Raw genomic sequence first — 16403 nt, forward strand, 5'->3', positions numbered from 1 at the left:
ATTCTACAAACAGCACATATTCATCTATATATTATTTATAAATAGCACATATTCATACCATGAGTATGTAAGAGAGTCCTGTCAAAGGTATCTTTAGGAGGACAAATATTCTTGCATCTCTCGTGAATCTTCTCTCTCTAATAAAAGGACAATTAAATAATGTGATCAATGCTATGTGGCAATATAGCATTGAATATTCAAAGCATCAGAATGTTTCAAAATAGAATATCAGAATATATCAAATAAGTTCTGATTTTTAAATATGAAATCACTAAGCTTTTGAACTTAAATACAAATAATAAGTATGCTTAATAAACTAAATATCACTGAGATGTGCAAACATCTATATACTTACACTCATCCCATTTTACATTATTAGTAAAATCTCCATAAATTTGGAATTAAGTGGGAAAGTGAATGAAAAATCCTTATTCATATGCCAAAAATCAAATAAGAAAATAATTTTTAAAAACAAGGAAGAACATTTAAAAACCAATATAACTAAGTTTGCAAAACTTAGGTTACAGTGAGTCCCAATGTCAGGTAATGTCAGGCCTCCAAATTTGTTCTCGTTCAATAATATGTTAGCTATCCTCTTTTCACTTTCTATAAACTTTGGAATCGGTAACGTAATATCTACAAGACTAATTGCTGGGGTTTTAATTGAGATTGCATTACATCTATAGATTAAGTTGGAAAAAATGAACTTGTTGACAATACTGAGTCTTCCTATCCATGTACAGAGAATGTCTAGTTATTTAGACCTTCTTTGATTTCTTTCATCAGAATTTTGTAGTTCTAATATATTATACATATTTTGTTAGTTATATCTCAGTATTTCATTTTCTTTGGTGCTAATGAAAATGATGTTGTGTTTTCAATTCAAATTCAAATTCTACATCACTAGTATATAAAAAAAGCAAACTTTTGTAATAGTAACCTTATATCCTACAAACTTGCTGTAACTGCTAATTAGTTCCAAAAAGTTTCTTTTTTTATTCTCTTGGATTTTCTACATAAGTGATCATGTTATCTGTGAAAAAAGATAGTTTTATTTCTTCCTTCCATTCTGTATACATTTTATTTCCTTTTCTTGTCTCACTGCATTAGTTAGGGCTTCCAGTGTGATGTTGAAAAGGACATCCTTACCTTGCTCCTGAGCTTAAAGGGAAAGCCTCTAGTTCCTCACCATTAGCTGTAGGGTTTCTGTAGATGTTCTTTATCAAGTTAAGAAAGTTCCCCTGTGAATTGCTGAGAATTTTTTAAATGAATGGGTATTGAATTTTGTCAAATGTTTTCTATATATTTATTAATAAAAACATAGGATTTTTCTTCTTTAGTCTGTCAAAGTGCTGAATTACACTAACTACTTTTTGAATATTGAATATATTCCAGTCTTGCATATCTGGAATATATCCCACTTGGTTGTCATATATAATTGTTCTTATACATTATTGGGTTTGATTTTCTAATACAGCAATTTTTAACCAGTATGCCTGCCACAAGAGTGTGTGCTGAAAGAATTTTTAAAACACGCAATGCCTATTTAGTCAGGGGCACTTACCTCTTTTCCCTTACATTGTCAAATTAAAAAATGACGACAGCAAACACAATAGTCATCCAATGTGAATGAATCAAAATTATAACTATTTTTTTTGTCAGATCAGCAAAAAATATATTTTTTGGTGTGATGAAGAACTCTAATAATTAGTTTATGTGTGTCATGAGATGAAAAAGGTTGAAAGTCACTGTTCTAATATTTTGTTAAGAATTTTTACATCCTTGCTCATGAGATAATGGTCTGTAGTTTTGCTTTCTTATAATGTCTTTGTCTAATTTTAGTATTAGATTAATGCTAGTATCATAGAATAAATTAGAGAGTATATCCCCTTTGATGCTATTTTTCTGGAATAGAATACAAAGAATTTCTGTTTTGAGAGTTTATTACTGATCCAATTCCTTTACTAAGTATAGGCCTAATCAAGGTAACTATTTCTCATGTGTAAGTTTTGGTAGATTGTTTCTTTCAAGGAATTGGTACATTTCATCTAGATTATCAAGTTTGTGGATATAGAGTTGTTCATAATATTCTTCTGTTATCCTTTTAATGTCCATAGGATGATTAGTGATTAGTGATATTAATAATTTATGTCTTCTCTCTTTTTTTCTTTCTTTTTTTCCCCCTAGACGTTTTCTGCAGGTTGTCTCCTCAAGTCATTGTTCACAGGACTCTGAGAAGCTGTAGAATATGCAGGTGCAGGCGCAAGGTCTCTTTCCACCATTGTGGAAAGGGACTGCACATCACAGAACAGAGCCCTATGCTCCCCTACGCCACCTGGACAGAGTCCCAGGGTGAATGACTTCTTGGGGATATCCACGTTGGATTCTTTTTTCTTAATTAAGCTGGTTAGAGGTTTATCTAATTTATCTTTTCAAAGAACCAGATTTTGTTTTTTTCTCTATTGAGTCCCTGTTTGCAATTTCACTGATTTCTGCTCTTATTTTTACTATTTCTTTGCTTCTGCTTACTTTAAATTTGCTCTTCTTTTTTCTGATTTCCCAAGGTGGAAGCTTGATTATTAATTTTAGATCTTTCTTCTTCCCTAATATATACATTTTCAATGCTATTAAATTCCCTCTAAGCACTGCTTTCACTTCAACCCACACATTTTGATAAGTTTCTATCAACATTTCCTTAAGCTCACTAATTCTGCCATTTCAAGTCTATTGATGAATCCATCAAAGGCATTCTTCTTTCTGTTAGTGTTTTAATTTGTAGCATTTTCTTTTGATTCTTTCTTAGAGTTTCTATCTCTCTGCTTACATTACTCATCTATTCTTGCATGTTGTCCACATTTTCCATTAGAATCCTTAGCATATTAATCACAGCTGTTTTAAATTCCTAGGCTCATAATTTCAACATTGCTGCCATATCTATATCTTGTTCTGGTACTTGCTCTGTCTCTTTAAACTGTGTGTGTGTGTGTGTGTGTGTGTGTTGTCTTTAGCAAACAGTGCAAATGTTTTTTGTTGAAAGCCACATATGATATACTGGACAAAAAGAACGGAGGTAAATAGGCCTTTATTGCAAGCTCTTATGTTTATCTTGCTAGGAAGTAGGCTGTATTTACTGTTTGCTGTAGCTACAAGTGTCAGAGGCTAAAATTTCATCTGGTGTCCTTGTTTTGGTCTTCCTTGCTGTGTTTTGAGACTTCTTCTTAAATAAAGTCTGAGACAGGCAATTCTTTCCATTCAATTCCCTTATTATTATACAGGTTCCCTATTTATGCTGTGGTAAGGTGTAGGAGGAGGGGAAACATTCAATAGTCTCTTGATTAGGTCTCAGTCTTTCAGTGAGTCTGTGCCTCCCTTGGGCTGTAACCTTCAAATAGCGTCTCAGTTAAATTGTCAGTTTGTTCAGATTTTTAATTCTTGTGAGGACAGAAGTAAAAACTTCTAAGCTCCTTGTGTGCTGGAACAGAAGTATCTTTAGCTTTTTAAGAAATTGCCAAACTGCTTTCCAAAAGGGTTGTACCACTTTAAGTCCCATCAATAGGATATGAGTCCTATTTACTCCACCAGGGCTAGCAATAGGGTGAGGCAAGCAAGGTGCCATGGGTGCAGTATTTAAGAAGGCACCTACTTTCAGAGTTAGCTGCCCCTTCACATTTTACACCTTAGGCACTTCACCTGCCTCATCCTAGTACTTACTCTGTCCTCTACATCCTCACCAAAATGTGAAAAAATATGTGCAGGCTTGGTATTTTTTTTCTTAAATACTTGGTTGAATTCAACAGAGAAGCCATGTGGACCTGAGTTTTCTTTGTGGAAAGGTATTTACACATCAATTTCTTTAATAAAGATAAGGCTATTTGAGTTATCTATTTCTTGAGACAGCTTTGGTAATTTGTGTCATTCAAGAAATTTATGAATTCACCTAAGTTGTTAAATTTATTGGCATAAAGGTGTTCACATTTCATTATTAGCCTTTTTATTTCTGTAGAATCTTTCTTTTCTTCCTGATCAGTATCGCTAGAGTTGTCAATTTTATTGGTCTTCTCATAAATAACCCAGCTTTGGGTTTCACTGATTTTCTGTATTCTCTATTTCATTGATTTTGACTTTGATGTTTCTTTCTTTCTTCTCCTTACTTTTGGTTTAAATCTGCTCCTTTTTCTAGCTTTTTAAGGTGAAGGCTTAGGTCATTGATTTGAAAACATTCTTCTTTTGCAATATATGCATTTACTGCTATAAATTTCTCCCCAAGTACTGCTTGAGCAGCATCCCACAAATCCTGATATATATGTGTTTTCATTTCCATTCAGTTCAAACCGTTTTCTAATTTCCTTTTCCTCTTTGACACACATTTTATTTAGAAATTAACTTTTGGCTTCCAAATATTTGTTGATTTTCCATACACTTTTGTTACTAACTTACTAAATTCTATGTGGTCAGAGAACACACTCTGTATGACTTGAAACCTTCTAACTGTATTAACATTGTTTTATGGCCCAGATTATTGTGTATCTTGATAAACATTCCATGAACACTTGAGAAGAAAATGTATTCTTCTGTGTTGCATGGAATGTTGTTTCAAATGTGTTCTTTCATGTTACATCAGATTGGCTGATAATGTTGTTCAAATCTACTATATACTTGCTGATTTTCTGTTTGCTTGTTCTATCATTTGAGAGACAAGTATTGAAATTTCTAACCATAACTGTGAATTTGTCTATTTCCCCCATAAAGTTCCCAGTTTCTGCTTCATGTGTTTTGAAGTTCTGTTATTAGGGGTATAAAAGTTTAGAATTATTATATCCTCTTAATTAACTGACACCTTTATTATTATAAAATAATCTTCTTTATCCCTATTAATAGTATTTGACACGAAATCTACTTTGGTTGATATTAACATAGCCATTCCAGCTTTCTTTTTACTAATGTTAAGTATGGTATATCTTTTTCCATCCATTTACTTTTAAGTGTTTTGTGTCTTTGTATTTAAAGTGCATTTCTTGTAAGCACCCCGTAGCTGGGTCTTGCTTTTCACCTGATCTCACAATCTCTGACTTTTAATTGGGGTGCTTAAACATTTGCATTTTAATGTGATTGTTGATAGGGTTAGGTTTAAGTCTATCATCTTGATGTTTATTTTCTTTTTGTCTCATCCATTCTTTGTTCCTTTTACTCTTTTTCTGCCTTTGTTTGGATTGAGAATTATTTTATTCCATGTTATCTTTTCCATTGGTTTATTAGCTATAATATTTTGTTATTTTAGTGGTTGCTTTAGGGTTTATTGCTTATACACACTGCTAGAAACATAAGTTTGTAATGGAGAGAACTGGTGACTGTTTTGGTCTCCGCTATATCTCTAGTGTTTAGAACGGTGCCTGGCAAGTGGAAGGCACTCAATAAGTATTTGGTAAATAAATGGATAAATGAAAAAGCCAAACTAAATGTTATGAGGTATGAGATTAGAAATTATCAAATAGAAGGAATATTAAAACTCACCTACTTAACAAAATCCAGTTAGATGTGATCATTGAAAACAGAACACAAAAATTCTAGACAGTATATGGCAATATACACATGCAAAAGTAAATAACATTTACAAGTTCTGTACAAAAATATTAGATAGTACTAAAAATGAGCCAGATACTGTACAGTATTAATGCTAATAACAGAGCCACATTCAGCCTACTTCCAAATCATGAAAAGAACAAAGTAATCAAGTAAAATAAAATGAGCTAAGTGCAAATTAGGCTTGCTAATGAAAAAAGTATAAAAAGGAATAATTATAAAATTAAAAATAAATATCCCCTATTCAAACTTCCAATTATAAATAAGTCACAGGGGTGTAATGTAAAACATGGTGAATATAATTAATAAATACTTGCACATTTGAAAGTTAAGAAAGATCTTAAAAGTCCTCATCATAAGGGAAAAAAAATTTTTGTTGCTATGTATGGTAACAGATGGTAACTAGACTAATTATGGTGATCATTTTGCAATATAGACAAATATCACATCATTATGTTGTACACCTGAAACTAATAATGTTATATGTCAATTATACTTCAATTAAAAAAAATTTTTTATATCCCCTGTACCACTTTAATGATTTTTTTAAAAAAAAATTAAAATGGTACCTAGATTTATGTTAGTAAGTCACTTGCTAAAAATGAATTATAAGTCATCTCAAACTTTGCACTGCACTCAGTTCTTGCTCTCAGAAATGAATTTAGAGCAACATGTCCAAAGATATTTAAGCTTGTCTACCAGAGCTAGGATGCTCTATTATATTACTTGTGGAAAACAGTCCTACTCTGCTCATTTCTTAAACCTCACAAATTGTCTTGGCTTTACAGTTCTAATAAAACCATTTTTTCCTTGGTAGGTAGGATGGGTTTCTGTTGAATCTCAGCACTATTAGGAATATGTCATTCTGAAAAATCACTATGGTAACAAATATATATTTACATAAATCTAAGCAAAAAATTAAATACAACCCAGTACAAAATGCATATGAACAAAAACATAACATAGGTTCCTCAAAGACTACTGATCAAAATCCATTATAAATCAAATTAAAAATCTTTCTATTACTTTTGACCTGACTATAACTAACTTCAAGATTAGATATTACCTGAGAGATTTCCTGTTGATATACTGTAAAATGTTCCTTGCTGATCTGTGGGAGGTAGAATGAAGGTATGACTTCAGTGTCCACAAAGTCCAATCCCCATGTTTTTGTGAAGAAGTCAGATTCTCTTTTTGCTAATCTAGGATCATTTAATGCTGCTGGGAGATTTACTTTGGAATGATATACAGTCCATCTATGTTGATCTGTAACTAGAGATGGGGCAACACATAAACTATTTGAATCACCTGCAAAAAGTAAACAAGAGAACTCTGTAAAGGAAGTTCTATGTTTGGAAGTACATCCTAGAAAAATAAAAATGCTTGGATTCTACATTATACAAAGCAACTAAACTTGCTCTTCTATAGCAAATGTTTTAATAAAAATCAATCTGATTAAATAAACTTGAGCCTTCAGCATCAACTGCCAAAGGAAAAGAAAACATGTATAAAAGATATGCAAAATTTGAGGGTTGTAGTTACAGAGTAGGTTAGGTGGTAAAGAAAATCTTTCATTAATTCCTTTCCTTATTGTACAATTTCTCTATCTTTTTTCAACATCGAAACTCTCTACCTTCTAGTGAATATCTTCTATCCTTTAATATTCCAATTTTTCCCCCATAGGTAGACCTTTGTTCTATTGTACTATGGCAGGCAAAATTAGTTTCATTTTTTATTTTTTGGCTTATAATTAGGTAACATAAATACTGCTGTGGCATTAACCACAGAGGAAAGAAAAAATATACAGTTGATTCTTGTTATTCACAATTCTGTTCTAAAAAGTCACTGAACGCTTAATTAGCAAATACTGAACCACTGCCCCCTAGTGGAAATATAGGGTTAGATTCCTGCAAGTTTCTGATCACATTTTCATCAACTGATCCACACAGAATCTTATGCATGTTTCTGTTTAAAGACACATTATTTAATATATATTGTTCATTCATTAACATTGAACGCATGGAAAACACAACTATAACTCATACCTGAATAAAGTTTATAATAACATGAATATTTTCTTCACAATGCATATTACAGCCTTCTTGTACTTAGGAATATTAGAAAGCACTTCAGCACTACATTAGGGAACATTTTAAAGAGCAAAATAACCAACAAAAAGCACAAAAATTCAAAAAATGGTAGCAGTGAATAGACCACAAAAAGTACACTTGTTTACACCATGACAGCTGAAACAACAAAGCAGTGTTGCATTTTTCAACCTCAGGTGGGAACATGTACATCAAGTGATTTAAATTTTTCACTCTTCTATGCATGTCTGCAAATGACCACAAAAGTGCCACAAATATTGATTTTGGGGTTACAAATAAGTTTTAAAGAGTAGGCAAATTTGCAAATATGGAAACCACAAATAATGAGGATTGACTGTATTATGTTTTCAATTAAAGAGCTTTTCAATCTGTACATTTCCAAAACATTTTTTTTAGTTTTTGTAAGTATTTTTTTATGGAGATGCATGAAAAGAACTATATTCCAATTTCCTAATCTACTAACTTTCAAATTATTTATATCTCTTCAGTTTTAACATAAAATTTACAATTCTAAGATAAATATATGAAATCTGTCTACTCATTTAAAGATAATACAAATCCTCAAAAAAGGAAAAAAAAGCATACCTGTGGGTTCCTTGGGACACACATCTGGCAGTGACTGCACAGGTCGAATGTGTTTTGTCGGATCTACCTCTTTTTTAATGAAAACATCACTGCTGCTTCCTTGAGGCACTGGTGAAGAACTGTGGCTTGAAGCCATTGCATAAAATCACCACTCAACTGAAAATGAATAAGAAACAAATAATAAAGACACTTAATACAAATCAAAATTCATCTACAGGGTGGGGCAAAAGTAGATTTACAGTTGTTCATATGGAAAAGGACATGCAGATTATGATTATTACAATAGCTTTATTAACTGTATATTTTGCACTCACAACTTTAAACCTACTTTTGCCCCACCCTGTATAAGTATTATGCATGTCACAAACTTTCTTTTGAAAACAGACATATTATTAAAACTCCCCAAGTATAAGTATGCAATTTGAATATTCACTATTGTGAGTCACTCAATATTTAGTTAGTTTGCTAAGAAAGTTATTTGTCCTTGTTTAAAAAGTATTCTTCTGGCATGATTTGCTTCTGGACCCAGGGCTTGGAAAAATAGAACATGGTGGGCATCTTGGTCCTTTCCAAATGCACCCAGCCCCAGCAGAGAGAACCACAAGCTGTGAAGTGCAGAAAGCTTCAAACAAGGTATTCAAGGCCAGTCACAAACAGCGCCTGACATTGGCCTACACCAGAGACCCTCCAAAAAGACTGGGAATTCTAGCAGATCGACCTAATACATAGAAACAAATCCAAACAGAAAGCGAAAATGGGGAGACAAAAAAACAAGCCCCGAGTGAAAGAACAAAAGAATTCTCCAGAAGAAGGACTAAATGAAATGGAGATAAGCAATCTATCAGATATAGAGTTCAGAATACTGATCATAAAAATGCCCAACAGCACCAGAATATATATGCAAACTATGAAGGAAATTAAAAATGACATAGTAGAAATAAAAAATTCATTGGAAGGAATAAATAGCAGATTACAGGAAGCTGAGAATAGGGTCAGCGAATTAGAAGATAGGGTAGAAAAAAATCACTCAATCAGAGAAATAAAAAGAAAAAACAATTAAAAAACAGGAAGATAGTTTAAGGAGCTATGGGACAACATGAAATGCAACAATATTCATATATAGGAGTGCTAGAACATGTAGAAAGTAAGCAAGGGTTAGAGAACCTGTTTGAAGAAATAATGGCAGAAAGCTTCCCTAACCTGGTGAAGGAAAAAGTCACACAAGTTCAGGAGGCATAGAGAATCCCAAGCAAGAAGAATCCAAAGAGGCCCACACACCCAGACACATCATATTTAAAATGCCAAAAATTCAAAACAAAGAGAGAATCTTAAAGGCAGCAAGAGAAAAGCAATCTGTTACCTACAAAGGAGCTCCCATAAGGTTGTCAAATGATTTCTCATCAGAAACTCTATAGGCCAGAAGGGAATGGCATGAAGTATTCAACATAATGAAAAGCAAAGATCTGAAACCAAGACTACTCTATTCAGCAAGGCTATCATTCAAAATAGATAGTGGACTAAAGAGCTCTCCAGACCAAAAAAAAAAAAAAAAAAGGCTAAAGGAATTTGTCACCACCAAACCAGCAATGCAAGAAATGTTAAAGGAACCACTGTAATAAGAAGTTGAAATAGAGGGAAAGAGAAGCATAGGCATAAAGAAATAAAATAGCAATAGATAAGTACCTATCAATAGTAACCTTAAATATAAATGGATTAAATGCTCCAATCAAAACATAGGGTATCTGAATGGATAAGAAACCATGACCCAAATATATGCTGTATACAAGCGTTCCACCTCAGAACAAAGGCCTCACACTGGCTGGGAAAAAAAAACAAACTTCTGGAGGACTTTAAAGGAGAGATCGACACCAATAGTAGGGGACTTTAACACCCCACTGACTTTACTGGATAGATCTTCCAGACAAAAAATCAACCAGGAAACAGGGACTCTAAATGACACACTAAATCAGATGGATTTAATTGACATTTACAGAACATTTCACCCAAAAGCTGCAGAATATGCATTCTCCTCAAGTGCACATGAAACATTCTCAAAGACAGAACACATGTTAGGACAAAAAACAAGTCTCTACAAGTTCAAGAAGACTGAAATCATATCAAGCATGTTCTCAGACATTTACACCGTGGAATACTATGCTGCTGTAAAAAAGAAGTATCCCTTACCCTTTGAGACAGCATGGTGGGACCTGGAGAGTATTATGCTAAGTGAAACAAACCAGTCAGAGAAAGACAAATATTATATGATCTTACTCATATGTGGAGTCTAGTGAACAAAATAGATCCAGAGAAACAGAAGCATGGAACAGACTGACGCATCTCAGAGAAAAGGCGGGGTGTGTGAGAGGTGGGGGGTGGAATAACCTAAGAACTTATATGCATATATGTATAACCCATGGACACAGACAATAGTGTGGTGAAGGCCTAAAGGGGGCGGGTTGTACAGGGTGGAGGGAATCAATGGGGGAAAAAGGGGACATTTGTAATACTTTCAACAATGAAGATAAACTTAAAAGAAAAAAAAAGTATTCTTCTCCAGTGACTTATCCTTAGTCTTTTTTATTTTTAAGAGAATTTCTTTTTTTTCTTTTTTTTAAAATATATCTTTATTGATTTCAGAGAGAGGAAAGGAGAGGGAGAGAGAGAGAGATAGAAACATCAATGATGAGAGAGTTACTGATCGGCTGCCTCCTGCACGCCCCCGACCGAACCCACAACCTGGGCATGTGCCCTGACCAGGAATCAAACCCCAATTGCCTGGATCCTAGGTCGATGCTCAACCGCTGAGCCACGCCCAGCCAGGCTATCCTTAGTCTTTTATCCAAAGTGCAAAGAGATATCAAAGCTGTCACCAACATATATTAAAAACATTCCATTCATTCAACAAGTATATAGTAATTATGCATTATAGCAAAATAGATTAAGTGCACAAGTTTTTGAAATGTGACTCCCTGGGTTCATATCTCAGCTTCATGTAACAGCAATATAACCTTGAGGAAATTTATTTAACCTTTGTGCTTTACCTTATCTGTAAAAATGGGATGAAAAGAGATCCCATCTCATAAACATTTTGTAACATAGAAATGGATAAATGTAAAGCATTTAAAACAATGCCTGCCTCCAAGTTTGTGTTCACAAATGTGTCATTATATTTATTATTACTATGTGACTGTCACTATATTAAATGATTATAAAAGTATCATTCTTCAAGGTGCTTGCAATTAAATTAAGTAAGCAAAACACTAAGCAAAACATAAGCAAAACACCAGTTAACCTGTCTACATTTTTTAGTAAGTAATGAAAGAATTTGTGGGCAACATAATATAGGCTACAGTGTCAGGTAAGACTTTACAAATGAAGCAGTACATAACCTGGATACTGAAAAATATGCAGTAATTTATTATTAGAGAGTAGATAATCTTATATTACCGAGCATATCTATCAAACAGCAGGCATTCAATAAATATTTTTAATGAAGGAATAAATAAGTGGATATAAATGAAAGCTTATAGCTGAAACTTAAAGATCACCTAGTCTAAGTTCCCTCACACCGGAGAAAGTATAGCAAGGCCTAGAAAGACTAAGAGGTTTACAAAAATACATGTGGCTTAACAACTGTACCAAAAAATAAAAAATTAAAAATCCAATTTAGGAAATCTGGTGAATAGAAAAATAATAGTAAGAAATAAAGAGCAGAGACACAAGGCTAGGATCAGTGACAAAAAGTTCATCCACTCTAACTCCCCTCCAGTTTGGTAGAAAGGTAAAAATTACATTTCCCAGATATCCTTACATATATGTCTCAGTCCTTCTAATGCAAAGGAGACATTTCCAATTACACCATTCACTGAGACTATAAGAACCAAGCTATTAAGAAAATACACAAAGATAAATAACTTCCTCAAGATTCTGAAGAGAAAGCAAACAGCAGCATGAATAAAGGTTAAGGAACATGGAATAATCATAAGACTGTGTGGAAACTCACCTGGCTAGTGTGAAATGTTTGCATTGGGAAGTAATGACAAATAAAGCATATTTACACACATAGCTACAGTATGGCCATACTACAGTTAGTTCTCTAAGCAATAAGGAGCCACAAGCTTTTTTGTCCTGTGGGCTTCTTTGGCAGTCTGGTGAGCTCTATAGGACAAAATAATACTATCATGAAAATATCTGGGAAGATTAATCAGGGCCTTGGTTTGAAAGGCATCATTGGCTTGCTGCATTTATATCCATACACATTAAGTGTATAGTTATTTCTGTATAAAAGTATTTGCATATTTAAGAGAGAAGCAATATCTAAAGGATAGGAAACATTGTATGAAACAGAATACTGTACCTTAAGAGTTTAGCAAAGACAATTCTAAATTATACATTATACATGCCTAACTCTTTTGTTAATTTCATCAAATAAAATGGCTAAAATAGCCCGGCCAGGCATGGCTCAGAGGTTGAGCGTCGACCTAGGATCCAGGCAATCGGGGTTTGATTCCCGGTCAGGGCACATGCCCCGGTTGTGGGCTTGATCAATGACTCTCTCATCATTGATGTTTCTATCTCTCTCTCTCTCTTTTCCTCTCTCTGAAATCAATAAAGATTTTTTTTTTTAAATAAACACATTTTGGCTAAAATAAACACATTTTGACACTTTAAGTGGTAAGCTACAAATATATAGAAAATGTATTCATATTGAACATAAATTGCTTGATGTCAAATAAATTAAATAGATTCCAACAATATTATATTACAATTTCAATTTATTCTTTTTACCATCATGTTGTTTTTATAGCAAAAAGAAATCCTAAGGGCTATATTAGGAAGCTAGAAATACTTAGGGAGATGGGAACTTGCAGAAAAACATTTCTAGACTCCTATAAGTTATTTCTGTATGGAGAATGGGGATGCTTTATTTACTCATTAAAGATTCTGAATTAGGAAACATATGCAGATTTTCTATTTTTTCTTATCCTTCTCCTAATTCTTCTTATTAAAAGAGAAACAATCTCTAGCTATATAGGGAGTATGTAAAATCAGGGGGCTTCCTACACAGGTGAGTCCTATGTAGGAGGGAAGGAAGGAAGGACCAATTGAGTGTAACATATTGAATAAATTAAAATTAATAAATGCAGAGTGATACTTAGTGGAAAGAAAAGATAGGGAAAAGGAAAACTCTTCCTTACAGAATGCCGGTAATAAATGTAAAAGGAATGACTGAATTAGAAAGTCACCATTTTGCAAGGCCCAATGTAAAATCCAATTCAAGCAAAAATCATCAATGTACTCTAAAGCCATTAGGTGAAAGGTTTTTCAGAAACAAAACTCACCTCATGTCAAAGTATTACCCCACAGATTACTTAGCAATGCAAAGGGGAAAATGTGTCTTTAAAATGAAAAGATCTGGCTGTCACCTCCTTAACTAAGTCATCAAACTTGGTATTACTAAAAATTGGAAGATAACTTGATATTATGTGACTAATGAAAAGACAATATGAAATAAACATCACCTATGAAACGTGCACCAAAAATGTTTAAGCTAATCTAATCAAGCCTATAGACCAGTTGTTAAGTTTTTTGGTCCCAGGGATTCTTTTGGCAGTCTAGTGAAGTCTACAGACAGCTCCCTAGAATAAAGTTTATAATTCATAGAATACATAAAATTACAATGGACAATTACACTTAAATATAGCTATCAGACTATCTTTTTATATTGTAATAGAGTAATATTTTTGCTTCTCAATTAGTACAAATCTCTCTAAGCAATAAATGAGCATAAATATTTTTAGATACCTGCAACAATTTAACGTGATATGAAAATACCTGACATTTCTGTTGGTGACAAAGTTACAGGTGATGCTAATAGCCCTGTGAATTCATAATCAAAGGAAATGCTAAAATCCAATTAAGCAAGATTTCTCAACTACGGCACTAAGGACATTTTCACCTGGAGAATTCTTTGTTGTTTGTACAGACTCTCCTTTGATACACTATAGGGTCTTTAGATACATCTCTAGCCTCTATCAACTTGATGCAAACAGCACCCTCCCACCCAAATGTGACAACCAAAAATGTCTCCAGAAAAAGCCATACATCCCAAGGGGTGGAAGGAAAGAGAAGAGAGTTGAGAACCACTGAATTAAAATAAAGCTGTAAATTTTTTGTCCATCTAAAGTTCTGACTCCTTGAATTCTATTCACAGACCCTATGGAGTCTTGAACTCAAGGCTAAGTACTGCTACTCTAGACCTACCTTCCAGTCTATAGAAAATAGAGGGAAATAGGATTGTTAGGTTAAACCACAACATAGAGAATCAAACAAATTGAGAATATGAGACATTATACAAGAAAACTTGTCTGGACACTTGGATCAATGTCATTTTTAAAAGGTGGGGAACTATTCTATATTGAAATAAAAAGACCACTAAAAGCAATATGTGACCCTTAACTGGGTCCTGGTCAAAAGAAAAAAATGGCTCTAATACATTCTTGGGAGAACTGGGAAATTTTGAATATGGATTTGATGTTATATGACACTTGAGAATTTTAATAAATTTTCTTAGGTGTATTAATGGATTTGAGATTATGGTAAAATGCCCTTATACTTAAGATATGAATACTGAAGTATCAGAAGTGATTTGACAAAAAAATACACAGATAAAACAAATATGACAAAATTTTTAAATGGTTTATCTAAGTGAAGTATAGATAGAAACTACAGATTTGTCAAATGTTAAATAGGATTTTATAAAGTAGGGTAGGGGAAAAGAAACTACATATTTGCCAAATATGGACATCAGAGAGAAAGAAAAACATTCAGTTTGTAACTGTTACTCTACCTAAAGATGGCATTATTGTACAACTTCAAATATAGAGGGGGGGGGAAATCAATAGATTTTAATGAAATTTTAATATTGAGGAAGAATAATACCATATATGAAACTGGAATTCCTTAAAGGCTGAAAGAGAAGGCAGCTGAGACACAGAACATTTTCCACAGGCATCACCCAATATTGTGCAAAAATTTCTTCCCTTGCTTCTACATTGATATAGCAACTGCTTTCAGAGAATACTGGAATTACAATATCATTTACAGTCAACTCTGAACTATCCATGAAATTGCCTATTACAAGTAAGATAATAGCAAGTCTTTTTTATTTTTCCTCTACCATTTCATTGTATACAAAACATTTTAGCAGAGTGGTTAACACACAGGTATATTAACTAATCATTTATTTCCCTTCTCCTGCTTTTCAGAAGTGATACTCTACCCTACTTTATAAAATCTAAACATGCTCTGTCACACTGTGGTCCCCTAACTGGTCTCTTTGCTTCCAGTCTAAACCATTCTGCATATTGCTTTACGATTAAATATAGAAAGTTTTCATTCTATCATACTTCAGCTCAAAATTTGTTGTTATTCATTACCTTCCAGACAAATGCCAAGCTTAACAGGCTAGTATTCAAGGCTTTCCACAATCTGACACTTGTCTTCCCTTCTAACCATATTTCCCTGTCCCTCTAATCCAGGAATGGGGAACATCTGGCCCTCAGGCCGTATATGGCCCTCGAAATCATTTGATCTGGCCCTGCCAAAGCAACTGCACGCAGGACTTGAAATTCAATAAATTTAGGAGCTTTTTTCATAGCTTATTTTTAAGTTGATAATTTTGTATGGTCCGAGAATGATGTTATAAATATCCAAATGGCCCTTGGTCGAAAAAAGGTCCCCCACCCCTGCTTCTAATAACATCATGCTATTGAGGCCTCCTTGTCTTTGTTAAGGCTATGACCTTCCTGGAATATTCATACCATCTTTCTACCTTTCCGATGCCTCTCCTCCCTTGAAAAGTCACTTTAAATTTCATTTCTAGATTATATATCCTAAGAAAACAAATATACACACACTCCTAAACATTAGCAAAAATAATCCCAGCATTATTTTTAAGAATAAAAAAGTTAAAAGAACCACACACTTAAATAAGAAGGAATTAGTTAATAAGCTATAGTACAACCAAACAATGGATTATACTGCCATTAAAAACAGAATTGCAGACTTCACACCCATCAGTATGGCTACTATAAAAAATAAAATCAGAAAAAAGCAATAACTGGCAAG

General features: G+C 33.4%; 1 protein-coding gene across 7 annotated transcripts in view; it reads right to left on the reverse strand.

Annotated features, from left to right (window-relative positions):
- The window catches only part of VPS54 (VPS54 subunit of GARP complex), a 134914-nt gene that overhangs the window by 58104 nt on the left and 60407 nt on the right, over window positions 1–16403 (reverse strand). For 6 of the 7 annotated variants that reach the window (XR_014000218.1, XM_081157257.1, XM_081157256.1 and 3 more), the window contains 3 exons: window positions 8274–8429; window positions 6647–6888; window positions 59–137 (listed from right to left, as the gene is read on the reverse strand). Coding sequence is in view for 6 of the 7 variants with exons in the window: in XM_081157257.1 (XP_081013383.1) it covers window positions 59–137; window positions 6647–6888; window positions 8274–8409 (457 nt within the window). In the remaining variant the exon portion in view is untranslated. The remainder of the gene's footprint in view (window positions 1–58; window positions 138–6646; window positions 6889–8273; window positions 8430–16403) is intronic. The other variant, XM_081157259.1, reaches the window with a different exon arrangement.

Source organism: Miniopterus schreibersii, assembly GCF_964146895.1.
Source record: "Miniopterus schreibersii genome assembly, chromosome: 13".
Taxonomy (NCBI): Eukaryota; Metazoa; Chordata; class Mammalia; order Chiroptera; family Miniopteridae; genus Miniopterus; species Miniopterus schreibersii.